Genomic DNA, 26393 nt, shown 5'->3' with positions numbered 1-26393 from the left:
GATTCTGGAATTCTAGGAGCCGTTTATCTCCCCAGCATGAAAAGAGTACTTTAGGTTTTGGGATGAGCAATCAATTTATAAATACTTAGGGGGTAACTATCTATTCAGGGCCTGGCCATGAGTTAGGAGCTATGATTCAATTAAGTAAACTATAGGCAAATGTCTGAATCCACCAGAGAGAAGTATAAAAACTCAACCATTAAATTCTCCACTATTATAAAAAACTAAGGGCAGAAAGGTGCCAAGCCTAGAGAAGCAAAATAAATGAACTATGGTGTGATAGGGCTGGTTCATAGCTTAGTGACTACTTCAAACCAAAGTGTGGGCAAATCAGTTATTTGTGGCCTTGGGAGCTCCTCGGTGGTGGCACCACTGACATTTGGGGCTACGTAAATTTTTTGTCAAGGAGGGAGGAGCTGTCCTGCGTGCTAAGGGTGTTCAGTAGTATCCCTGGCCTCTTTCCACCAGATGCTAACAGTACCTGGCCCCCAAAACCAAAAATATCTTCAGAATTATATTAGTTGAGAACCACTGGTATAGGGAGACTCAAGACTGAGGGGAAAAAACAATCAACCATAGGCAACATTAACCTTGGCTGAGTATGCAAATGAAAAACCAAGGAGGATAAGAACATTTGTGCTCTGGGATTCCCAGCTGAGGAGTTACACACAGGCTTAGCTCTTTAGCACTGGAATTCTTCAACAGCTACTGAGTATTAGCGCAGAAGAGAAACTGTGCCCCACCAGCCACTGCTGTCAAATTCCTGTGAGGGTTGAGGGGTGGTTACCAAGAGACAGAGCACTTCATCTGAATAGAATGTGTCAGGCTGGGATCTTTTTAAAATAAATCAGTGAGTCAGGATAGACTTCTCTCCTGCTGTTCCACTTTTTTTTTTCTTTTACTACAATTATAACTCCATAAAAGCATGGAGGATGAGGACTAATTGGTCCAAAAAGTAGGAAAAATTGGATCAGTTTTCCTCATTTCCTTAGTGTCCCTCCGGCGATTTTTCTTAGGTCTGCAATAAAGAAAGAGGCCTTATATTGTGCTCTTGAAAATTACAATAATACACTTAAAGATAAAACCCAGCTCCTCTATTAGATGAAATGAGGGTTTGTCCATATGTCTAGTATAGTATATGGCAACATTTTTCTTTTTTCTGTCATTTTTTTAAAGGGGGGAAAAAAAATAAAACACACCGAGACCTCACTCCGGCAGATGCTGCCGAGCTGAACAGGGATGGGTGAGAAACTTCCCAACCCTGGAGGTTCCAGAGCAAGGACCTTCCACCTGGACCAGCAGAGAGGCTTGGGGGACAGTGGGTTGGCTCTCCTGGGCCTGTTTGAATTAACCTCACGAGACACCACTGGCAGCACAATGAGGGCACCCTCAACCTAGCTGATGGTCCCCTCATCAAGTCCAAACACTGTTGCTGGAAAAAAACAAGAAGCATTTCACCTACAACATAATGCAGATAGTAAAAGCAACATCATCAAGGAAGTTTCTCAAATTCCAGAGAGAAAAAGAAACAAAAAGATGAAATAAAATTTCCATTAATATACTAGGAATAATTTGCCAGTAGCTTGCTCTAGTCTTTTTGTTTCTTTTTTTATTATCTTTTTTATTTTCTATTTAAAACTTTTGTTTTAAATGTTTATTTATTTTTGAGAGAGAGAGAGACAGAACATGAGCGGGGGAGGGGCAGAGAGAGAGGGAGACACAGAATCTGAAGCAGGCTCCAGGCTCTGTGCTGTCAGCACAGAGCCTGATGCGGGGCTCAAACTCACAGACCATGAGATCATGACCTGAGCCCCAGTCAGATCCTCAACTGACTGAGCCACCCAGGCACCCCTCGTCTTTTTTTTTCTGACTGTAGAACCTCAAAATTGGAAATCAGCAAAAATAGATTCAATCATTTAATTTGCTTTTATGGGGGATATATGGATATGTTGGGATAAATAGGATTAACGTAAAACTCTGCACCCCACAAATTATATTTATAAGACTTTAAAGCACTTAAACGTCTTTAGCAGTTCTAAAAATTAAAATGAATTTCCCATAACAGTCTCTTATTCATCACCCACAAAGGAGAAAGAAAAATCCAGTGGAGAAAAAAAAAGATCTTAGTAAAATGTTTTAAAAAGCATAATATAGGCAACATTTGCTAATACTTTTCTCCCAATTCTTCATTTGAATTCAGGTAAAAAGGCAAGATTTTGATGCTCTGTCTTTAAAAATAAAAAAAATTTCCTAATTGCCAAATATAATTCACTGTAGAAAATGTGGGAAAACAGAAAAGCACAAAAGAAAATGAAAATAATCAATAATCTCAACACTCAAAGACGACTACTTCTAATATACTGGTGTATTTCTTTTATTCTTCTTCTATCCTGAGATGTCTTTCTGTTTGTTTGTTTGTTTGTTTGTTTGTTTTACACAAATGGTAGGCTTTGTAATGTGCTTTTTAAGTTTAAAAATGTACTCTGAACATTCTCCCATGCTATATTCTATTCCAACAGCTATTCTCAATGTTTTTGGTCTCAAAACCACTTTATGCTTTTAAAAATTATCAAGAACTTCAAAAAGCTTTTGTTTATGTGGACTGTATTTTTGATAATTATAATATTAGCAATTAACAAAAATTATTTTTTTTATTCATTTTAAGATCAAATAACTCTGGGGTGCCTTGGTGGTTCAGTCAGTAGAGCATCCAACTCTTGATTTCTGCTCAGGTCATGATCCCAGGGTTGTGGGATCAAGCCCTGTGTCAGACTCTGCGCTGATCGTAGAGCCTGATTAAGATTCTCTCTCTCTCCCACTGCCCCTCTCCCCTGCTTGCACTCTCTCTCTCTCTAAAATTAAAATTAATTAATTAATTAAGGTAACTCTTACATGTCAATATCAGCAACATATTTTACAAAAAAAATTCTATTTTTCAATGTAAACAAAAATATTTAGTGATAAAAGTGACATTATTTTAGATTTTTGCAAAAACTTTTTTTAAAGTTTATTTATTTTGAAAGAGAGAAAGAGGGAGAGAGACAGAGAATGAGTGGGGGAGGGGCAGAGAGAAAGGGAGGGAGGGAGAGAGAGAGAGAGAGAGGACAGAGAGAGAGAGAGAGAGAGAGAGAGGACAGAGAGAGGGAAGTGCAAGCAGGGTCTGCGCTAGCAGCAGAGAGCCTAATTCAGGGGCTCAGGCTCAATCTCAGGAACCATGAGATCAAGAGTCAGAAGCTTAACCAACTGAGCCATCCAGGTGCCCCAGATTTTTGCAAATATTTTTAATGTTTGGCTTAACAGAAGACAGCTGAATTCTCTTATCTGCTTCTGCATGCAAAATGTAGATATGTTCTGTTGGCACTAGTATATGAGAAGCAGCACCTAGTGGGTTCAGTCAGTAGAGAGCGCAACTCTTAATCTCAGAGTGTGAGTTCAAGCCCACATTGGGCATGGAACCTACTTAAAAAAAAAAGAAAAGAAAAGAAAAAGAAATATATGGAGAAAATCTAGCCTTACACAGATAGGTAGTGGAAAAAGAGAGGAGTACTTCTCAGATTATTGTGGGTATTTTTCTTTAAACCACACCCAAACTTGACAAGTGGTAGTGTTTTAAAGATTAGTTACAATGTGGATTCTAATAAAATTGCCAATGAACTTTTCACACTCTACACTTTAATGAGAGAATGGAAGTGAAAAATGCAAATGTCTTTGTATTATAATGAAAACAGTTTTGATCTTGAGAACACCCTGTGAGATCAAACTTTCAAAGCTACTACTGGTCTATAGCTTTAATGGTTAACATGGCATTCTATCACAGGATATAACACTTTACCCCATACCCTATTGTCAAACAGACTATTTCTAAGTTTTTGCTATTATAAAAAAAAAAAATGATGGGCACCTGGGTGGCTCAGTCAGTTAAGCGTCTGACTTCGGCTCAGGTCATGATCTTGCGGTTTGTAAGTTTGAGCCCCACATTGGGCTCTGTGCCGACAGCTCAGAGTCTGAGTCTGCTTCGGATTCTGTGTCTCCTCCTCTCTCTGCCCCTCCAATGCCCATTCTCTGTCTCTCTCTGTCTCTCGATAATAAATAAACATTAAAAAAAATTATAAAAATAAAATGTTGGGGTGCCTGCGTGGCTCAGTCAGTTAAGCATCCACTCTTGGTTTTGGCTCAGGTCATGATCTAACAGTTCATGGGTTCAAGCCCCACATTGGGCTCTGGGCTGATAGCACAGAGTCTGCTTGGGATTCTCTCTCTCCCTCTCTCTCTGCCTCTCCCCAGCTCATGCTCTGTCTCTCTCAAAATAAACAACTTTAAAATTTTTTAAAATGCTATGACAACATCCTCAAATATATCTCTTTCTGCACACTTGTTTTCTTAGAATAACACCTTAGGAAGTAGAATTTGAGGGTCAAACTTAGTTTTTCAGGATTTTTATACATATTGCCAATTTTCCCTCCAGAAAGGTTTATACCTGCTGTGTTCCTATCAGCAGCCTGTACAAGAGCCTTCTGTCCTTACCCACACTTATCAACACAGTGTACCATGTGAGCCCTGTCTTGAGAGTTGTTTTTAGAAAATCAAAATGTGACTGAGCTGGTTGTTAGTGAGCTCACTCTCTCAGATGAAATACAGTACTTGAGATTTATTGGAATTCTCTGCTCACAGAGTACTTCTCTGATAATTCGACCACAGTGTTTACTTACTGCTATTTAGCATTATTACAATTAGTATTTACTATGCATCTTCTATTTGACATTAAGGTTCTTCAAACACAAACTAAGTCTCATTACCTTAGTATATACCACAGCGATGAGTCAATGTGATACAGACAGATGGGGTAATGGTAGAAATAACATTTTTTACCCCAGAGAGATCTGCGTTTAAATCCTGGCTTCATTACTTACTAGCTGTGTGAGCTTGGGCAAATTACTTCTTCTACCTTTCCTAAGCTTGAAGGTCATCATCAGTTAACATGGAAATTAATAATGTATTTCCTAAGGCAGCTGCATTGCACTATGTGTAAAATGCCTTGTACAATACTTAGCAATTAACAAGTGTTCCATATGTTCGTTCTCTGCCTTTTCCTTTCTGATGTTGAATTAACCTTGTAAAGCCCAGACCTTAAGGATCAACAAATCCACTTTGATTGATTCATAACACTATAAATAGTAAAGAGAGAAGGCATCTCTCTAACAATGATTATCTCTGTAAAGTGTAACGAAGCAAAATTGATGAGTTTTCTGGTTATTGTTCCCTGCATTGCTCAATCGTTACTTATGCTCTCAGTCAACATCTACGAGTGTGTGCTATGTGTTCCAAAGAAAAATTATACACAGACCCTAAACAAAACAGAAATGAAGAATGAAATCCTTTTTAGAATGCCATGATCGTGTTGAAACCTAAATTCAGAGAAAAGCCATTCACCAAACTGCTGACAGAGCTATTCCAAGTGTACATCCCAGTGGCTGCAGGGACATCATCCCTGGCTCTATTCTGACTTGGAGCTCACAATTATTGCAGGGATCTTTAGGACTAGTATATTTTAATGAAACCCTGAGATGTATTCAAATACTTTTCTAACAAGAAAGCTTTTGACATTTTCTGACCCCCTGAGGAAATGAGAGAAAGACACTAATGAGATAGGTGTAGTCCAGACTGAAGTTCACTGTCAGTTTTAAGTCAAAAAACAAAGCACCAATCAAGGAGAGTTATTTGTACAACTGGGAGTGCACCCAATTAAGGTGTAGGTGAGGAGTGGGCACTGGAGAGCAGCATTGCTAGACGGCAGCAAGGTCCCATAAAACTGCTCGAGTCAAGAGGTCCTGACAGATCATACTGAAGGGAGACAGGGGGAAGAATGGATACCCCTTCACACTCTACTCTGTTCTAGGAGCATGTGATATCCTGGTGCATTCATATTTTCACTTACTCCTCCCCATACCCACAACTTTCAGAGTGTGAGACTCAAAGAGGTCATGCAGCTCTCACCAGTATATACTGGAGAACTTCTGCTAAGGCTTTAACAACTCTCCAGGAGAGACTCAAAGACAGTCTGGGACTCTGACTCTTGAGGTCAATCCGAGATTGATCATGAATGTTTTGCTACCAGCGCCTGGATGGTATGTGCTAGAGTTGGTGTTAGGTCCATAACCCTGTGTTCAACAGAGTTAACATATTTGCAATAGGGAGGCATGTGAATGGGAAGGATGAGTTTCTCCAGGTCTGAAGCAGGCTTTTAAAATTTTGCTGGAGTAAGTTGTACTGATGAAGGTTGAATGGACTTCATGGTCAAATGGGTTTCAATACTGTAGCCATTGATGTCCAAAAGATTCCTGATTGGGGGAAATAAGCATTTCTGGAAAAGTGGGGCATGACTCCACCTTAAGGGGTTCTTTTGGCTAGCTCTGAGGAAGGGCACATATGGAGCCAAGGTCTGCAAGAGAAAAAAAATAGCTGCTAGAAATGTTAAGAAGAGATTAAAACACTCTTGTGCAAGGAACAAATTCTCTCAAGCTAGCTTTGAAAAAGCACTTAAATAGGACTTATCTGAAGGAAACAGAGATTTCTCATGGAATCCAAGGGCAGATGTATCCAGGCCTCACAGGGAAGAGGAAAGAGGAAATCCATCATGAATCTTGTCCCTCTGTCTCTCTCTCCTTTAGCATGGCTTCCTCAGTTTCTCTTGCACATGGCCCAACATGGTTGCTACCAAATGGTACCTTCAATCCCAGAGTCTACACGATTGTCTTGGAGTTCTTATGTTTCCTAACAGTTATTTCCCAAGGAGATTAAGACATAAACCAAAAACAAAAGCAGAGGATCCTGGCTTTCTGAAAAGGTGTTTTATTGCTTCTCCCTCTTTCAACACCTCTATATTCCAGGGAACACAGGGAAAGGGCGGGGAAAGCAATACAATCTCACCTCTGGCAGATGGCATGACCTGCCTTGATGAAGGATGGAGGCCTTCCTGAGTGACAGGAAGATTCAGAGTGACAGGATAGATTCAGAGGGCTTTCACCCTCTTACACCTAGGTAGACAATAGGTGTGCTTGCAGAATTCTGAGACTGAAACATTCCCTGTTTGGGCTCTATTTTGAGTGGACTGTTCCAAGGTTTTAGAAACCCACTTGGGTGATCCTACACTCAGAGTTCTACCCTTCCCATCTATATGGGATCTCCTCCCCACCCATCTTCTATACTCTGGGCTCCCTACCTTGACGGATAGGCTTTACTTAGTTCTAAATCGCATTTTTTTTCTGGATACCAACTCAGACCCCAAGTTATGCTCAGCAATTTTAGCTAATTTCTTCTTGGACAATTTATAGAAATAAATTTAGAATTTTTTTGACTAATAGGAAAATTAGCTACCAATTTTTTAAAGACATAAAAGCCAAGATATTATTAAAAAGATCAAAATAAAGTGGAATAGATCTCCAAAAAGTTGAGACCTGAACCCCAACCTTTTGTTTCTAAAACTAGCTAAGTAGAATCAGTGTCTCCATTTCCAAGTAACCAGAAAAGAGAATCTGAGTCTCATTTCTCCCCTTGGTCAGGGTCATAGTAGCCCACCTTGTGAGTTGAAGCATAATTCCCCAAAGGAGGACTGACCTAGGTGTATAGACTAAAAGAATTAAAAGGCAATTAACTTTCTAATAATGACAAACAGATAATTAATGGCAACAGAGAGATTTCAATAGAGCTTTGAAACCCCAAAGCAGAGATACCAAGATGTGCAAGACAGGTTACAGTGAGGCCTAAATTAAAGACTTGTTACTATCATAAAATGCAAAGTCAAAGCTAGAATAAACAGTGATAGTCAGAGTCAACTGATATTTAATGGGAAAGGGTACTTCAACCTCATATGGTTGTACTCGGTCATTGCTCTGTGTTGTATTTCCAAATAAATTCCTATTATTATTATTTATTAATTATTTATTATTATTCCTATTATATTAACTATTTGATCTGTTTCACTGTTTAAATAAAGCATTGTCCATCCATAGAAAAAGTAAAATCTCACACATCATGTATTCAACATTCTGAGGATCAGGTAACAAAACCTGAAGAAATCTTAGTCCAGTGTCTCATGCTGTTCCAGTAGGCATCTGACTTCCTTTTGACTGTCTAGCACCTGACCTCTCTTCCCATTTGGTGAATTCACCTTGTGGGTCCTAAAGGTGACAATGCCGGATATTCTCCCCATGATGATCTTCACACCCATTCCAGACCGACTTGAGAGCCACTGATGAATGAAATAAATGGTAGAGATCGTCATTTTCTCTGGGGGTAGCAGTTGTTGCAATCCTGAGTTACTGGTATGAAAGTGGCAACACTACAAATTGTGACATCTAGTGCCCAGTAATAATGGCAACCATTTCCTTACCCAAGAACTTTAAAAAAACAAACCAATTTATTGAGATATAATTCATATACAAGTCACCCACCTAAAGCGTACAATTCATTGGCTTTTAGTATATTCATAGAGTTGTGCAAACCTCGCCACAATCGATTTTAGAACATTCTCATCAGCCCAAAAATATATCCCACACTCTTAAGCATCATCCCCCAATCTTTTCCCCATCTCTCTCCCAGCTCTAGGCAACCATTAATATCCTTTCCATCTCCACAGATTTGTCTCTTCTTGACATTTCATAAACGTGGAAGTATACAATATGTGGTCCTTTATGTCTGTCTTCTTTCCCTAAGCATACTGTTTTCAAGGTTCATCCATCTTGTAACACAAATCAATACTTCATTCCTTTTTATGGCCAAATAATATCCCATGTATGAATATATCATACTTTCTTTATCCATTCATTGTGGATGGACATTTCAGTCATTTCCACTTTTTGGCTCTTATGAATAGAGCTGCTATGAACACTTGTCAACAAGTTTGTACGTGGATGTATCTGTTCCTTTCTCTTGGGTATATACCTAGGAGTGGAATTGCTGGGTCATATGGTAACTCTATGTTTAACAGAGTTAGAGGAACTACCAGATTGTCTTCCAAAGCAGTTGTATCATTTTACGCTCCCACCAGCAGTGTATGAGGATTCTGATTTTCCCATATCTTCACCAACACTTGTTACTGTCTTTTTGGTTAGAGTTACTTTAGTAGGTATGAAGTGGTATCTTGTGGTTTTCATTTGCACTTCCCTGATGGCTAATGATATTGAACACTTTTTTCATGGGCTCATTGGACATTTGAATATCTTCTTTGGAGAAGTGTCTATTCAGATCCTTTGCCCATTTTAAAATTAAGCTATTTGTCTTTTTATAATTGAGTTGCATAGTTCAGACCAGTTTTGAAGCATGGTTTTAAGGGTTGTTCCTGGCCATCTGAACTCTCTTTTCTGATTTTCTCAACTACCAATGTCCAGCGAATAGGGTCACTTTCTGCTTCAATTGGTCACAGCTTGCTATGCAACTCCAAACCTGACTGACCCTGACTCTGGAACCCAAGGCAGTTCCCCTTACCTGGAGAAAATCACTTACATGAGAATTTCCTGGCAAATGGAAAGCTGTTCAGAGTGAATGTTGTTACTAAAGCCTGGGTTTCTGAATTTGTGATTCTTAACTCTTAAGCTATGCAAACTCAGTCCAAGGGAACTTGTGGGATTGACAGGTGGAAACTCTGGCAGTTTGAGCAGCAGGTAAGAACTGGAGCAGAGAGAAATGGAAAGAAAACTCTAAGAAATGGTTGCCACTTCTTGCCATTTTCTTCTAAGATTAAGTAGGCCATTGATTCTCCTAAGTTATTCAGATCGTAAAGCCCCAGTTTTTGGTGCAGGCAAACACCTCTCTGCCTTGGTCCTGCAGCCACAGAGGCTGTGTTACCCTGCATCTCCTGCCAACTAGGTCAGTATCTGGGGATTTTCTTCCAAAGTATGTAAACGGAGTAGGAATCCTATCAGTCAATTTAACTATACATTTTATTATCAGGTGATTTTGGTTCATATATCAGCACTGCCAACTTTGTGTATGTTGCCTTCCCACCCCTCTTTTTGTATCCTGGATTCTTGGAGTCAGGGAGTCAGAAGAATATCCCTCCCTCCCTGAGTAATGAGTGATCTGAGGCCAAGGTCTTGGAGAAAGTGGTTTTCTGCAGTGTCCTGGGTAATCTCCTTAACTCACTCCTCTGAGCAGGACCGAGGAAGCATAATTGTCACTTTGGTGGGCCTTTGGTGCCCTCTTACTCCTAAGAACCCACCTTCCCCTTTCTGGTGCCCTCTTCTCCCAGGAAAGTGTTGTAAGGTCCTGTATTTGAAGGGATTTGTTCAAAAGGGAATCCAATCTAAAACAGATGCGGAAAGGTTCATCTTTTAAACTTCTCACAGGTGGTAGTATTTCTGTCCTTAATCTATCTCTGTTGACCTGCATTTTTGCCAAATTCAAAGACCACTTGTCACCTCTCATGTTCCATGCCCTTGCCTTGGCACCCAGGAACAAGATGATTTTTTTTTTTATTAAATGATTTTTTAAATTATTTTTTTAACGTTTATTTATTATTGAAAGACAGAGAGAGAGCGTGAGCAGGGGAGGGGCAGAGAGAGAGGGAGACACAGAATCTGAAGCAGGCATCAGGCTCTGAGCTGTCAGCACAGAGCCCGGTGCGGGACTCGAATTCACAAACCGAGAGATCATGACCTGAGCCCAAGTCAGACACTTAACTGACGGAGCCACCCAGGTGCCCCTCCAATACAAATTCTTTTAAACAAAGGTATTACAGTAATTATCTATTAAACATTTATCATATGATCCCATAGAGCATGTAGAGAAGTTATTTTGGTGTTGCTATGTTTGACCTTATGAAAATTCAATCACACTAGATTGCCTAATGTCTATTTTTAAACATAAGATCTACTTCCCCTATCACTAGGAAACTTAATATGCTAAGGGGCTGGTCAGGATTAGCTATTATGCAGATTTTCTGGGTCTTTTATGCTTTGCTTTTAAAGGTAGAGGTAAATTAAAATAGTTATTTTTAAAAAACTAATTTATACTCAAATAAAAAAGAAATTAGCTAATAAAGACCAGATATGTGTCCACTGTGTATACAGACATACATCTTGAGGTGAGCACTGAACTCATGAGAACCATTAGGCTAGGGTTAGAACCCTAGCACACTTACGAGCTGTCTGACATTAGATAAATTACTCAGTATTGCTAAGCCTCCATTTTCTCTTTCATAAACGGAGATGAAAACAATGCCTATATCACAGAGTTATTGAGAAAATAACTCAAAATAACACGTGACAGTGCAAGGGATAGACCAACTGTTCCTTGAGTCAACACTGGTTTCGCTTCCCTTCTCTGGGTCTCTGTTCACTCATCAGAAACATAAGTCAGGCAAATGAAGCTAAGGCCCCATCAAGGTTAAGTGCCATCAGCAGCCAGGCTTTCCTGCCAGCCTTGGGCCACAGGACACTGAAATCTTTTTCTGTAGGCAGAAAGAGAAGGGCTAGCAAGGTGGATCCAGAGACTGACACAAAGACTCTGAGACTTGATGGGCTGGCGTACTAGCAGAACCCCAGCTAGCAGCCGCAGCTCCCCAGACCCAATTCATTTCACTAAAGCATTCGATTCAACTAATTACAGGTGAGATTGCTTGTTTACTGGCTGCCCTCTCCAGAGACTAAACTCTAAAGATAAGGAATTGTGTTTTGTTCACTCATTCTAAGTAGGTCCTCAATAATTTTCTGTTGAATGAATGAGCCTCTTTTCTTATAGTACGGACATTCCTGAAAGTGAAGGTGTCATGAGCTTAGCTAAGCTACTCCATGGTATTGGGGCCTCGGCATCCATTTTGTTTGGTCAAGTGGCTGCCCTGCGGGAGCCTTAAGCTGACCAGCCTCCCTCAGGCAAGCACATATCTTAGGTAACAGTCTGAAGAGTCACGTGCCATTGGAAGTTCCTGCTATGACTTCCCCGACAGTTCTTGTGATCAACAGTCTCCTCCACCTTCAGTGCCTCCCCTAGATAAGACCGCAGTGGAACTTACCAAAACCCCACTAATTTTAGTTCAAATTGACTGATCTAGTCATAGCCCAGGAAACCCAGAGCCCTCCACTCATCCTAATAAAGCATGTGTCCTGGGTCTTGACTTTCTCTCTGCTTCACTCTGCCTTCACCTGCCCTGTGGCTATGAACTTCCTCCAGGGCTTGTCAGTAATAAAGATCCCTACTGCAATTTCTTTTGTGGTCTTTTGTCAAACTATGGCTCACCATCTGGCACCCTATGGCGCCACTTAACGAATGCTAATTTAACAAAGTCATAACAGGAGGAAATTAATCTTATTTACAAATCAACAATTTTAAGTGCCCTAGTGAATTCAGCCGTTAAGAGGAAATTTGTGGTGAATGTAAATGTGTTTAGCATGTGAATTTATTTTTAAAGAGAAGCATATGCAAAGTAAGAAAACATAGTAATGGCTCAATGAGAAGGCTCTGAGCTGTTCAATTTGGAAGACAACAGTAGCATCATTTAATCTTCCCACATATCTTGGACTTTATCAGATTAGGATGTGGAATTTTGGAACTGAATACACTCCAGTTGCCTTAATAGAGGACTTTTCTCTGGGCAAAAAGCAAAGCCTATTCTTATCCTCCCATCTATGATCTGGCTGGAGGGTCAGCCTAGGGGAGGCTTTCCAACAAGTCACAGAAGGTGGGAATGATGACTGCAGACATCCTAATTGAACAATCCCTCCGTACTTATCACTGTCCCCTCCAAGCTACTGTGTTTCCAGAGTCACTGGATATTGTCAGTTCCTGGTAAATGATTGGTACCACAATTCTACCTAACCTAACAGGTTCAACATCCCAACTAAATTTGCTTCTCATGGGAGTCTGATGACTTGACATTCACTTGCTTATTCATTCATTCAGTTATTCATGCCACTCACTCATTCATTGAACAAATATCCTCAGTCTTGGAAATGCTGAGTGCTTCTGGGTGGGTGAGAAAAAGAAAGCTTAGGCAGAGGAGCAATTAGCAGCACGAGAGCTGGAACTAGGGTCTAAGGCAATATCTAACTGCATATTGTACTTGAAATATCTTTTTGCCCAGCTGTGGCGTTACCTCTGCAAAACCTTTTAAGTCTCATTTTAAGAAGAATATATGTCTTTTCTCTATTCCTTTGTTAATATCCTTAGTGTAGTGCTTATGACATTATGACATTATGGTGGAGCTAACCGCTTCCCTGTGCCAGACTGTGAGCTCCTTGAGAGAAAGAACTGTGTCGTGCAATCACCTTTATGTTCCTAGTGTCTAAGGTTGTATACACATATGCAACTTTAGTGGCAGTTCTGTGGATTCCAGGGAAGCTAATGGATGTCCAGGTATTATCAGGCCTGCACTAACACAGCAGCTACTAACCACATGTGGTTACTGAGTACTTGAAATGTAGCTGGGGGGGGAACAATTGAGACGCATTGTGAAAGTAAAATACACATCAAATCTAAAGGCTTATCATAAAAACATGTAAAATATACCAAATGTTATATTGATGACATGTTGAAATGATAATAACTTGTATATTGGGTTGAATAAAATAAATTAAAATTAATTTCACCTGTTCCTTTTGACTTTAAGGTGGCTCTTAGAAAATTTTAAATTACATATGTGGCTCACATTATATGTCTACCTGAGAATGCTGGACTAAGCCAAAGATTACTATTTCAGGTACAGACCACATCCCGTCTCTTATACCTGATTCTCTAAGTTTTCTTGGTTGGAAGGGGAATTTGGCTATATTGTCTGCACTGAGTCAAGGTTTTCACTAAGCCCAGGTTCAGAATATCCAGGAAATGGATACATTTCTTTTGTTTTTGTAAAATTCTACAGTCAATATGTCATACACGTTAGTAGGTTTGCTGTTTAAAAAACAACAACAACAACAACTCTTGCTGTATTCCTTATATTGAGTCAAAGTCTAACCAAGGGCATGTAATGCTCATGCAGCCAACACTTAAATAGCTCTTCAGTTTCTGGCTCCAAGCGCCTGTTTTATCCTCTCTCCTCCCTCCGTCTCTGGCATCCTGAGCAGTCACCCCTCCCCTCGCAGCTCTTTCCACTGACCTCAAAAGAGGGCTGGCTCAAATGACACACTTGTCAAAACACCTGGGTAAGCACAGCAGTGGGAGCCATCATATAAATAGATACATGGAAACAGAGTGCTCCGTACTGATAACAAAAACCACTTACAAACTCCCTTCACCTTCCAAAAGTTTTGTTTCTTACAATGATTACTTAAATGTAAATGTCACTAATAATTTTAATTCTATCAGCTTACACAGACCTGTTTTTATACAGACACTGGCAAAATTGCAATTCAAGAAGATTTTTAGGTTTTGGGTACTGCTGTGGCAAAAATCCTTTGTGCTTAAACAGAGAAATTAAAACCGAACAACAGAAAATGATCCAAAGCAAAAATACTGAAAAATTTCTAAGTGATCTGTCAGAAAGACTAAAAGAGTCCAGCTTCACTGCTCTGCAGTCAGAAAAATGCAGAAATAATGAATGCACATTTACATATTTCCCACCATACAGGACACCATGAATTTGAAACATTTAGCACAGTGTTTGGCATATAGTCGATGTCCAATAAATATCAATGAGTATATGAATGTATGGGCCCTTACTATTTAATGGAATACCGCAACCACCATGTTTTTCTTGTTTGTTTGTTTGTTTGTTTGTTTTAAACCTTGAGTGATTTGGCAGACTGAATCCAGCTTCCTTTTTCACTCAGAATAAAATGTGAAGTCCTTACTATGGCCTGCAAAATGCTACCTGATCTGCAACCCAACTACCTCTCAGACTCCCCTTCCACCTCTCCACTCTCATGACTTACTCTGCTCTAGCAACCCAACCTCCTTGTGTCCTCAAATCAGCCACACATATTCCTGCCTCAGAGCCCTGACACCAGCTCTTCCCTTTGCCTAGAACCCTCATTCCTTCAGTCTCTGCTCAAATGTCACCTTATCAGGAAAGCCTTCCTCACCACCTTCTCCAAAGCAGCGAAACCCTTATCCTGCTACACATGTTCTCATACCACTTGTTGCCACCTGACATATTTCATATTTGTTTATTTGTCTCCCCAGACTGGAAAGTCACTCTCAGGAAGACAGGAATTTCGTTCATTTTGTCCGCTGCTATATCCTTTGTGCCTAGAAAGTGTCCGGCACATAATAATCAATCAATCAATCAATCAATCAATCAGTAAACATTTGTTGAAAGAATAAACTAATGAACATTAGATTGGAGCTCAGACACCTTGATTAAGTCCCAACTCTACCACTAAAAAGCTGTGTGACTTTGAACAAATGTTCCTGACACTCAGTTTCTGAATCTGCAAAAGGATTCTCTGGGAACAGAAATTTCTAAAGCTTCTCCCAGCTCTGAAATCCTGTAGGTTTTATAGAGATGCTTTTCACATATAACTTTGGTATGAAGTTTTAGCAACACAAAAATATTTTTTTGATATCCACAAATTATTAGCTTTCTAGGCACTTTTAGCATTGAATACCCTGCTCCAAAGCCCCTTATGAAGCCTTCTCCAATCCTTCCAGGCAGGATGGATTCCAGGACTTTCTCCCTACTTTGAGGTACTTCATAAGGACCTTTTTTCCCCCTTAAATCACTTATAAAGTTAGTGACATAATTGTGTTTTTCTGTTTCTTCAAGTAGAATATGAATACCATGGGACAGTAATGGATTCTTAGTAATTTTTGTATCTCTAGCACCTTGCATGGTCCATGGCAATCAGTAGGCATTCCATGAATGTTTAGTGAATGAATACAGGAAAATGTCAAAGTGGAACAGGATCATTACTCATTGAAAACTGAGACCATTATGCTCCCCTCACTGATGAAGGTGGGCAGAAGAAATAGCTTTGCGGCCAATAGTGACTCATCTGATGGCCAATGATGATTCATCTGAAAGGAGATAATAAACTAAAATTTATTGGGAACCTACTAAAGGCAAGTACTCTTACATTCACATAGTTTATGACAACCTTATACATTAGACACTCCTTATACATTAGGAACTATTACTACCATTTTACAGATGAGACAACTGAGGCTAAGACAAAACAGGGAATCTGCTCATGATAGAATGGCTAACAGAATTCACACTCAGGCTTTTTCATGCCATATATCATATTCATATCACTAAATGATACATCAGGAGGGTAGTTCTCTGATCCGATATAAGCATTGGTATATGTAATGGTGAGCTTGTCTGCACTAGAAAAGCATTTTTATAATTAAAAGGGATTTTTTTCCCTTGATTCAGAAAGGTGGCTATACAGAAAACTCCATATACCATTCCTGAAATGTTCTTTATTAACCTTTTATTATGTTTATTATGGTAACCTTTATTAACTTTTTAGGAAACTTTACTAACCTTTTAGGCCTATTCCCAATACATATTTTATTTTACAGTGAGATCATTCTAAATTTTACAGTGAACATTTTTTTCCTATTCAATATATACACTTTCCATATTTTAAGAAACCTATAATAAATAGCATTTTAATAATGGCTTAATAATAACACATAAAGTAGATGTAATAGTCATTCTGTTACTATTAGGCTATTTCCATTTATTTACTATTATGTGCCTCTTAATTAAAAAAAAAATCAGTTTGTAATCTAACTTCTGAGAAAGGTTCTGACCTCCAAGAAAATGCAAACAACTTTTCCATTCACGAAGGGGGAAAATTTCCACTATTATGCAAAAAGATGAGGACTTTCCTTTTGCTCTATGAATTTTTCAAGGCAGAAGCTAGTTGGAGCCATTCCAGTCTCACCTACATAAAGGTCTGTCCTGCAAAGGAAGGCAGGTGGTGAAAGTCCAGCAGTGGCTTGGAGGAAACACCCAGGCTCACCTCCTGGTTCTTATAATGACTTGCCTTATACCCTCAGGAAATTATACAAAGCCTCAGTTTCCTCATCTATAAAAGGACAGTCATCGCGTTGCTGGGAGGGTTTAAAATGAGAAAATATACGTAAACACTTAGCACTAAGCATGGCACAGAGCGAGTGGACCCTCTCATAATTGTAAATCTTTGGCAGAAGAGGCAAGAGGAAGTGGTGAAGAACCATGAGACATCATTCCTACCTCCCATCCTTTACAGAATATTCCAAGTCCTCACCTCTAGCCTCAGAAGAAAAAGAACTTTAGGCCATATTTGTAAACGTACACACAACAAAATGGTTTGATTTCTAACAATACTTCAAGATAGTAAAAAGTCCAGGACTCTCAGTTCCCCCAGGAAGTCCTGCCCACTGACACTTCTCTACCTTTAGCCTCCCTGCCATCTCCTTTCCCTTGGCCCTCACCATGGTTCAGTCTCTACACACCTTTCTTTCTCTTTGCTACTGTCTCTCTGATAGGAGCCCTCCTGAAAACCAACTTTCTAATCTGCCAATCTGCTGTCAGTAACCTTCCCCTAACTCCAATGTGTTTCCAATCTTAGCTAAATCTTGCTCAGAATTACTGATTTCTTGTTACTCACGCTATCAAATCCAAAATGTAAAAGTGTGATGGTTTACAAAGCCTCAGCGCCCAGTCACCTGCCCATTTCCTCCTGTTTCCCTCACTCTACTAATTCCGACGCTGGCCTTGGTGTCCACCTGACCACCTGCAGTCAGAGCAGGCTGAAACTTATTGCAGATAAATCCTATCTTTACCCAAAAATCCTATCTTTACCCGAAAAAGGCAAAGGAATCCCAGCGTGGTGTTTGGAATCATTGTCAGCTGCTCACATTGGAGTTTTCAAATTCTCTAGGTGGTAAATTCTGGTTGGGCTAAGATATAAGGATCCCCAGTGCCACTTAGGGGAAAAGGTTCTAAAGGCTGAGATTGACAGATTTCCCTTCTCAGTACTGCCCGGGAATCACGGGTGCCTACTCCCTCCTCCATTTCCCGCAGGTGCCTTCTCTTCTGCCTCTCCTTTCTGCATCTTTTGCTTACTCTCTAAGGCCCAGGTCATGCCCACTTCCTCTCAAGGCAGTCACACATCTACATACTCTCCTCTGAGCTTCCACAGTATGCACGGTCTGTCCCCCCTGCCCCTCTCATTTCTTTAGCACATAGACTCATATTCCCCATATTGCTCCCTAATTTCTTCCATAAAGTCCTTGAGGGCAGGGACTGTGCCTGCTTCCCACTCGGCAATTGCTTGGTCAGTATGTAACCTACATTCCAGTCTTCTTATCTGACTGACCATTCAGCTTAATCAGTGCTACTCTGTGGGCTACTTCAACTTCAGCTCTGCGGGCTTTGGTTGGACAGAACTTTTAACTTTGAGAGGGGCATTCTGAAATGTTGCACATCGATCTGTCACCTACAGAGCCTTTCTACTGATATTAATAGATTTCGGAAAGGACGTGACTGACTGACAAAACAAAAAACCAAAACAAGCAAACAAAACACAACTCTCTCCCTGGTGATTTCTACTGTTCTCATTTTAGGACGTACATGAAGAGAGGGAGGGAGATGGAAGTAGAAGGAGACCCATATTTTTATACAATATTACCTAATTGCAATCACATTCATTGAAACGATATTTGGAACCAGAGTGGGGGGAAAGCACGATTTTAAGAAGAGGGGTTATTGAAAGTCAGGCTTCTTTCGTCCAAAGAATTTGTAAGCCTTTGTACCAAATTAAAGCCCTCTCATAGCGATCTGGTCCAGGGCTGGCTTCCAAGAGACCTCCGGTTATCTGAAGGTTCCAGAGCAGCCTTCTCCTCCTCCACCCCCACTCCGTACCCCCTTCTCTTCTAGCTCGGGCTTTCACGATTATTCCTAAGCCTTGGGCCAAACATGAGCGTTTCAGCACATTCTGTGGTCAGGCAGGACCCTAAGTAAATCCCCGGGAATAAACAAGAGCAGCAAGTCACAAGTTGCTGGGAGGGAGGGGGGAGTGAAGGAGGGAAGGGGGGCGGTCGTGAACTTTGCCGCTGCAGGCGGGCCTGTCACTCCAGCTGACAGCAAGCACCTTCACCTTCAAGTTCCTTACCACGGCAGCACGCCCTGAGACAAAGTGCTGAGCTCGGAGGAAACGAACTCTAGCGCAGAGAAAGAAAAGGGAAGCGTGCGGAGTCGGCCTGCGAAGCACCTGCCCTCGCGGCCGCACCTCCAGGCCCTCGGCCGGGCCCGCGCACGGGCTGCGGCCTCGGGAGAGGGGCGCACGCTACCTGGCGTCCGGCTCCTCCTCCGACTCGGCGGCCGTCTCGTCCTCCTCGTCCTCCTCTTCCTCGTCGCTCTCCGGCCTTCGGGTCGCCTCCTCGTCCCCGTCGGAGCCGAAGGGGCTCTCCGCGGCGTGGTTGCTGTCGCTGCTCGCCATCGTGCCTCTGCCGGGCCGGAGCCGGAGCTGGAGCCGGAGCCGCCCGCGCGCGCCTGGTGTTCTCCCTCTGACTGCGCCTCTGGCCCCGGCCCGTCCCGGCCCTGCCCCGGCGCGCGGCTCGGGTTCCCGGCCCGGGGGGCGGGCTGGCCCCGCGACTTTAAATAGAAGGCGTCAAAGTTTCGCCATCGAGCTCCTGGGGCCCGGGCTCAGCTTCTCCTCTTCCCCCGCGTCTGCCAACTTCCCCCCGCCCCCAGCCCTCCCCACCCGTTTAGGCGGATCCCAGGCGGCCCTTAGGGCCAGCAGCGATCATCACTCCGAGGGGGACAGGCTTCAGCTGCACCGGGTTGCTGAAAGGAGAAAAGGCACCCAGCCCCGCCTCTCTTTCCCCCAGTGTGGGTTTGGTAGGCCGTGTGTTTGGCACAGAACTTCTTGGTAAACCTTTCATCCCAACCAAATAACTACTCCTTCTTGAGCAGAGCCGTTGCTAGTTCAGGCACACTGCGAAGGGTCTAGCTTTCATTATCCCCTCACGATTCTGCGGTGGTACGTTTAACTGCAATGCTGGTTTTCTAGATCAGAAACCTGAGGCTCAGACGAGCTTGGGAAGCTGGCTTGCTCAAGGTCTCCTGCCCAGTGTAAGTGATCCAGGGGGAAACAGCTAAGTCTGCCCTTTTCATAAGCCCAGTTTTGAACCGTTGTTCTTTCAGTATTGGCTCCTTTTATGTTTGCATATGAATTGTGTATTCTCTTACCCCGTGGCCCCTAGCCTGTTCAGTCGGGACATTGTCTCTCCTAATAACTTTGAAGAGAAATAATTTTCCCCACTTTGGTCAACGTCTAAGTTTTGTCTGAAACTCAACCCAAACGCCCTAGACCTTTGGCTGGATCATGTCATGCCCATGCTTAAAACTCAATGGTGTCCCTGTGCTCAAGGACGAAAGCTCAAGCTCCTCGAGAAGATGAATGCTGGATAACAACAGCCCACATCTGTCTGGTTTCTTCTTTAGAAGTCACGATTCTCGACATTTATTAAGCCACACCACTGTACCCTTATTTACACAGTTCCTTCTGCCTGAAAGGTTCTTCCCACCTTTATATACCTGGTGACTCACCATTCAAGATCACTACCTTTCTCTGAAATGCTCAGGTTAAATTCAATCCTATATTCAAATCATGTGTCTGTTTCCCTCTGTACATTTCGTAAATTTGTTACTCATTTTTTTCCCCACCATCCCCATCTCTTACGGGCCCAGAAGGAAGCAAAGTACTTAGCACATAGTAGATGCTTAATGAATATCCCCTGAAGAGAACAGGACCAGACCTGCTCAGTACATAGAACAGGTAGAGAGATCTTTATAATACATATTCTTCTTTTCATGAGGATGATTTTATGACTAAAATAGACATTTATTTTTAATTACCACAAATTCTGTTCACAGAGTTGTTAAAGATGATGAACATAAGTTAGGTTGTATTCACCAGTTACACTAGATTATAGGTGTACATTAAGTCTGTGAGCAAAGAACTGCAGATAGTTCAGAATTATCAGCTGGTATGTGTGAGAAGGGAAGAAACAAGAGTCCAGTCTTCCAGGGTTCACTAAACCAGGTTTAACATCAGCAATAATTATCCTAACATGAGCCAGGCTTTTCCAACTAGTAATCCCAAATGACTGCTCACCGAGGACAAAAAGCATTCAATCACAGTTGTGGGAATCTGTTAAACACTAATCAAAAGTATAGAAAGCCACTGTATATTCCTTGCATTTCACTCAACATTTCTTGGGAACACTAACTAAAGCCAACAAGATTTATTTGCAAAGATTCCAGTTCAAACCAACCCAAAACTTGGCTGCAGTACAGACTGCACATTTTTAACTTCCTAACACTATTTTCTTAATGATACATGCAAACATATAGAAATGGCCAGATCAATACAAACAGAAAATAAAAGAATGTATTATTCACCACACAAGTAAGTCAAACTGAAAATAATTTAAAAGTCTAAAAAATTTCCTCATATATTAACAGCCACTTATTTGACATATTTGGCTATCACAAGATACATAACTTTAGGTTTCAGTCTATTGACTTAGAAATGGGTACAAGTTTATTAACTTCTTTATGCATTTGTTGTAGCAAGATAGTTAAAAAGTAGCAGCAGTAAGATGGGGTTGACGGGGTATGGCACTGAGAGCTGAGAAAACAGTGGCAGTGGAAGAGTCCATACCATGGTAAACGCTAGGGCTTTCTTAGGAAATGTCCTAATACTATAAAGGCAGAACTCCCTACACACTTCCCCATCCCTGAGAGCTATACAGTATTACCACAGAGCATGAGGACTATTTTTTACTGTTTTTAATGATGCCCAGTCATCACCAAAATATTACGTTCAATACATTCTAATAAAGAAGAGTTGCACAGTGTATATTTTAGGAAAGTTTCCAAGAAAAAGAATTGATCTGTAAAGCTTAATTGCTTCAAAAGTGTGAAAACATCAGTAATCTAAAAAATTCACCTATGTGGAAAGCTTTATTCTAAATAATGTCAGAGAAATAAGGTGTTGATGTGCTTAGCTGGCTTAACAAAATATGATCTCCGTTCTGAGATTTTCTGTATAACCTAAGTTATCAAGCATAAAAATTAGATTCAGCTCAGTTCTAGATGATAACTACAGCCTCACCTCATAAGTAAAGCCTCACACAGAAAAAACCAACACATCAACAATTTCCATATATAAACTTTATTCCATTTGACATCATACAAAAATTTAAACTTAAAGAAGAAATGAAAATCTGCACCTTTACAAGTCAAAGAAAAGCAAAAGTCTTAGCATTTGAATTGGTCTGCAAAAAACTCAAATACATTAGAGGTACAAACTGTGCTACAGCAGGTCTCAAAGAAGTTGTACACAGTCCTTCTGAAAAAGTTAAAATTGTTTTCAAGATTACTCTTCATATTTAAATGTACAGGCACTGACCAATTTACAAATATTTACATAAACCATAATCAATCTTAATAAACACTGTAGGTTTTTTTTTAGCAGCCACCACTACTTCTTCATATGGAAAAAAATACTAAAAAAGATATCTTTACAAACATTAAGCTTTTATTTATAATAATTTTGTCTTACCTAAAACATTTTATAGTGGCTTACTGCCTAAAAATTCCAGTTTAGATTACAATCCTACACTTGTACACAGACAAACTCTGATACTGTCAATAGGATATAATCTCAACTTTGATCTTTCAGTTTCTGTTGCTTCATGTTACAGGGAAAATAAAAGCAGAAAAACGTGAAATAAAGTAAAAGTGCACATTGCACTGAACTATCATAAAGCACAGGGGACTTCATCTTTTCAAAACTCTACAATGAACTAATTCTTTAAAACAACTTACTAACCTCTAAACAATACAGGGTGCTCATATTACTACAGTGCAAAATGTACTGTTTTCAACAAAAATTTAAAGCAATCTCAAGAGTACATCAAAAGCATGTGAGGTACTAATGAAATGCTAATATAGACACACCCAAAGCCTCAGTCTATCCCGGAGAGTCAAGTGAAGACTTAAGGCAATTGTCCAGTATTTCATGCCTCTGTAGTGATTTCAGTGAAATTACAGATTTCATTTTGTTTCAAGTAACCGAATAACTGGCTTGAATCTTCACTTTACCAGAACAGACGGGCAACAAACTATATACTGTACGTTATATGTTAAGTATGTGTGAATCAGTCCCTTTCCAAAATTCCACACATCCCTTCAGTATTAGCATGTGGTATAATTAATTGAAGTTATATCAAAAACCTTTTATTTGTTCAGATAATTCCCCCAAAAATATTTTATCTGAGCTCTTGAAAATCCATGCCATAATATTACGAATCAATGTAAACATTTTCAAAAATACATCTTTAAATCAAAGGGTTTTATTAGGAAATGTCATAATAAAATATGCAATCTTTATATAAGTATGTCCTCTTAAAAATAAAACATGAAAACAAGAACAGTTAAAAAGAAACCATGATGGAGGTAAACAAAATGCATTATGGTGTTACTATTGTTCTTTATTTCTCAGAAGAATTTATTAAGATATAGAAGCCAGTTATCTTTTCAGGATAGCAGCTCTTAAAGGTAGTATACTGTTCAAATCTCTTTTGTTTTTCAATCTGTGCCATGACTGGGAGAAAAAGAAAAAAATAATTCTTAAAACATAAAATATAAGTGGAACAAAAGACTGAAAAGAGAGTTACTAGAATGTTAACAGTGGTTCTCTCTAGGAGGTAAAATTTGGGGTGATTTTGTGTGTGTGTGTGTGTGTGTGTGTGTGTGTGTGTGTGTGTGTATGTGTTTTTATCTCCCAAGTTTTTAATATAGTAAATGTCTTTTTTCTGCTGTCAGAAAAGGTTATTTAAAAACCCTATACCTGTGTGGTTCCAATTTATTAATAAAGAAAGGGACAGACACATAGGTGGTACAAAAAGATACAAATGACAATATTAACATTTACTCACAGATTTAAATAATTTCATCTAAAATAGCAAAGTAATTAAGACAAAACCTTTGGGGTTTGAGAGAGTGTGAGATTATTTCAATTATTTGGTTGACTAGTTTGCATCGATAAGCTTTTCCAATTAAAAATAGTACTACAAAGCAGAGAGTAAATCTCTAATAAACCACTTTTATGTGCTTCAGAAAAAGAAGAGCACACAGAACTTATCAAAAAGAAAAAAAACAAATTCTTATTCACAGGCTACAGATTTGGCTCACTACTCAGTGACTGCATATCTGGTTTATTCTTACTTCAGTTGTTCACCTACTAAAAGTATTGGTTTTATAGCTGAACAATCCTAAATGAAAGTTCAGGCATCAAGAAACACCACAATGTAGCAATGCTGTTTTTGAATTCTCAGTTTAATCTGATAGACCTAAACATTTCCTCTTGGATATTTGTTTTGCCCTGCAGAATTCTATTAATTTTAAATTTTCTATTCTGGTTGATAAAAAGAGGACCTAATGTGAAAGACAGCTTGTAATATGACATACTTACATTTTTAATTATCATCAAAATAAAGCCTACTTGTATGTCTAATGAAAAAGTATTCCTCTAAAATGACCTTCACAGTTTGCTGATCTTTTTTTCTTTAATGAGGCATTCTCTCCTATCTGTCTCATAGTATATATTTACATCAATGTGTTTTTACACAGTACTTCGAACTCCTTGAGGAAACAAACCACACCTAGCAAAATCACCGATGAATAAATTCATATTATGGACTAAAGAGTGAAGGAATAAACAATATTTTATATATATATCGCTGAGGTTTATATATAATGTGTGTGTACACAAATATACACATTGATTTTTTTAATTTCTCAAAATATAAACAAAGATAAAATGGTGCTCGAATTCCTTGTTACAATGGGGTATACAGAAGAAAAATCATAGAACAAACATCAGCTTTCTTCTAAAGCTATGTAGTTCCTTGATATTTCAAGGACAGAAAGGAGTCAGTTAGGTTTTATTCACTCATTTTGATGCTTACTTCCATGAAAATGAAAGCCATGTAAATGAACACAGAGTTCAATTTCTCTGTAGGAAAAGTGTATCTAGCAAGTCATGAATTCTCTATTGTGCTACATTAACAGCTTCATAACACAGGAACCATGGCTACTCTGTCCTATTAGATTTTTTTTTTTTCCATTTTCAAAGCATACTAGTCCACTAAGGTTTCTAGAGTTAATCTCATACACTGTTTACCTTTAAAAATTGATCCTTGATCATGTCAAATTTCTGCTTTTCATGCACAGCTCTGGCCGTATTTGTTCCATCAAAAGGTTCTAGAGTGTCAAATGCACATATAAACAAGAAATTATTAAAATGAGAATTTTGGTTTCTATATTAGGTTGAACTATATGAAAGAGCCAATATTTGACAGTTTTTAACCTATGAGATAGCAAGTGCACATTGTGAATCCTAATTAGATATCTGCTTAAGAAAGTTTTATATACCTGTGAACCATCTAATAAGGTAGACAGAATTCAAGTGACAGGACAAGTAAAAACAAAGTCATCAGCATAGGTATGTTTTAAGTCTAAGTTATAAAAATAAGATATCTGAAGAATGACAAAGGGTCAAAGACCTATCCCCTACTCTTAGAGAACTAAAAATAAAGAACAAAGTATTATCAAAAGGAATAAAACACTATACACAAAAAAGGTGGTCAATGTCAAATATCACAGAAAGGTAATTTTAAATTTAATTTAAAAGACCACTGATTTATCCAGCAGAGGAAAGGTCAATACCTTTGAAACTAGAAGTTTAATACTCATAAGGATGGAAAACAGTACAAAGTTATGGTGTGAGTGGACAGTTTAACAGTTTAGAAAAAGATACAGTGGGAACAGTAATTTGTAGGGGAAATTTAGCAGTGAAAGAAGAGAAACAGGAGAGCAAGTATAGAAGACAGGAAGAACACAAAGGAAAGGTGTGTGTGTGTGTGTGTGTGTGTGTGTGTGTGTGTGTGTGTGTGAGTCTCCAATGTTACCTTCCACATATTCACCTCCACCCCACTAACCCTTCCCCCACAAGATAAGAGAGAAGAGTCCATATGTAGCGATAAGGAAACTGTCTATATGAGAGGACAAGGAAATTGAGGATACTAGTGAGAAAAGGAAGATAACTAAAGGCATTAGAAATGAGATGGGATAGCCGAAATAATGCCAGGAGTAGGTAAAAATTACTAGTTTAACAATTCTGGCACTGAAAAAGGAAAAAAAAAAAACCACAAAAACTAATTACAAGAGCCAGTACCAATCAAGAGCATTTTTCAACGATGAGAAGACGTATGTATGCTCTAAAGCTGAAAGACAATGACTAAAGAGAAAGAGAAAAAGTGTGGAAGAATAGGAAATCTGATGAAGAGGTTAACTCTAGATTTGTCATATAATCTAAGCAGGCCCATAATTTTAAAACACTCCTTTTGTATGTACATTTTTTGATTGTTTAGAAAGGCTATTTTTAAAAGGAGTT

General features: G+C 39.6%; 2 protein-coding genes across 9 annotated transcripts in view; both read right to left on the bottom strand.

Annotated features, from left to right (window-relative positions):
* CMYA5 (cardiomyopathy associated 5) overlaps positions 1-19583 on the bottom strand; it is an 89852-nt gene extending 70269 nt beyond the window's left edge. The window contains exon 1 of one of the 2 annotated variants that reach the window (XR_006716736.1): positions 19216-19583. Coding sequence is in view for 1 of the 2 variants with exons in the window: in XM_045496675.1 (XP_045352631.1) it covers positions 19216-19364 (149 nt within the window). In the remaining variant the exon portion in view is untranslated. The remainder of the gene's footprint in view (positions 1-19215) is intronic. The other variant, XM_045496675.1, reaches the window with a different exon arrangement.
* Positions 19584-22090: 2507 nt separating this feature from the next.
* TENT2 (terminal nucleotidyltransferase 2) overlaps positions 22091-26393 on the bottom strand; it is a 72593-nt gene continuing 68290 nt past the window's right edge. For all 7 annotated transcript variants that reach the window (XM_045496727.1, XM_045496717.1, XM_045496694.1 and 4 more), the window contains 2 exons: positions 25122-25201; positions 22091-23540 (listed from right to left, as the gene is read on the bottom strand). In XM_045496727.1, the coding sequence (XP_045352683.1) occupies positions 23466-23540; positions 25122-25201 (155 nt within the window). In that variant the 3' untranslated portion in view covers positions 22091-23465. The remainder of the gene's footprint in view (positions 23541-25121; positions 25202-26393) is intronic.

This window comes from Leopardus geoffroyi, chromosome A1 (assembly GCF_018350155.1).
Source record: "Leopardus geoffroyi isolate Oge1 chromosome A1, O.geoffroyi_Oge1_pat1.0, whole genome shotgun sequence".
NCBI classification, from domain to species: domain Eukaryota; kingdom Metazoa; phylum Chordata; class Mammalia; order Carnivora; family Felidae; genus Leopardus; species Leopardus geoffroyi.
Note: the sequence above shows the minus strand (reverse complement) of the source record. Positions and strands in the feature narration are given on the sequence as shown.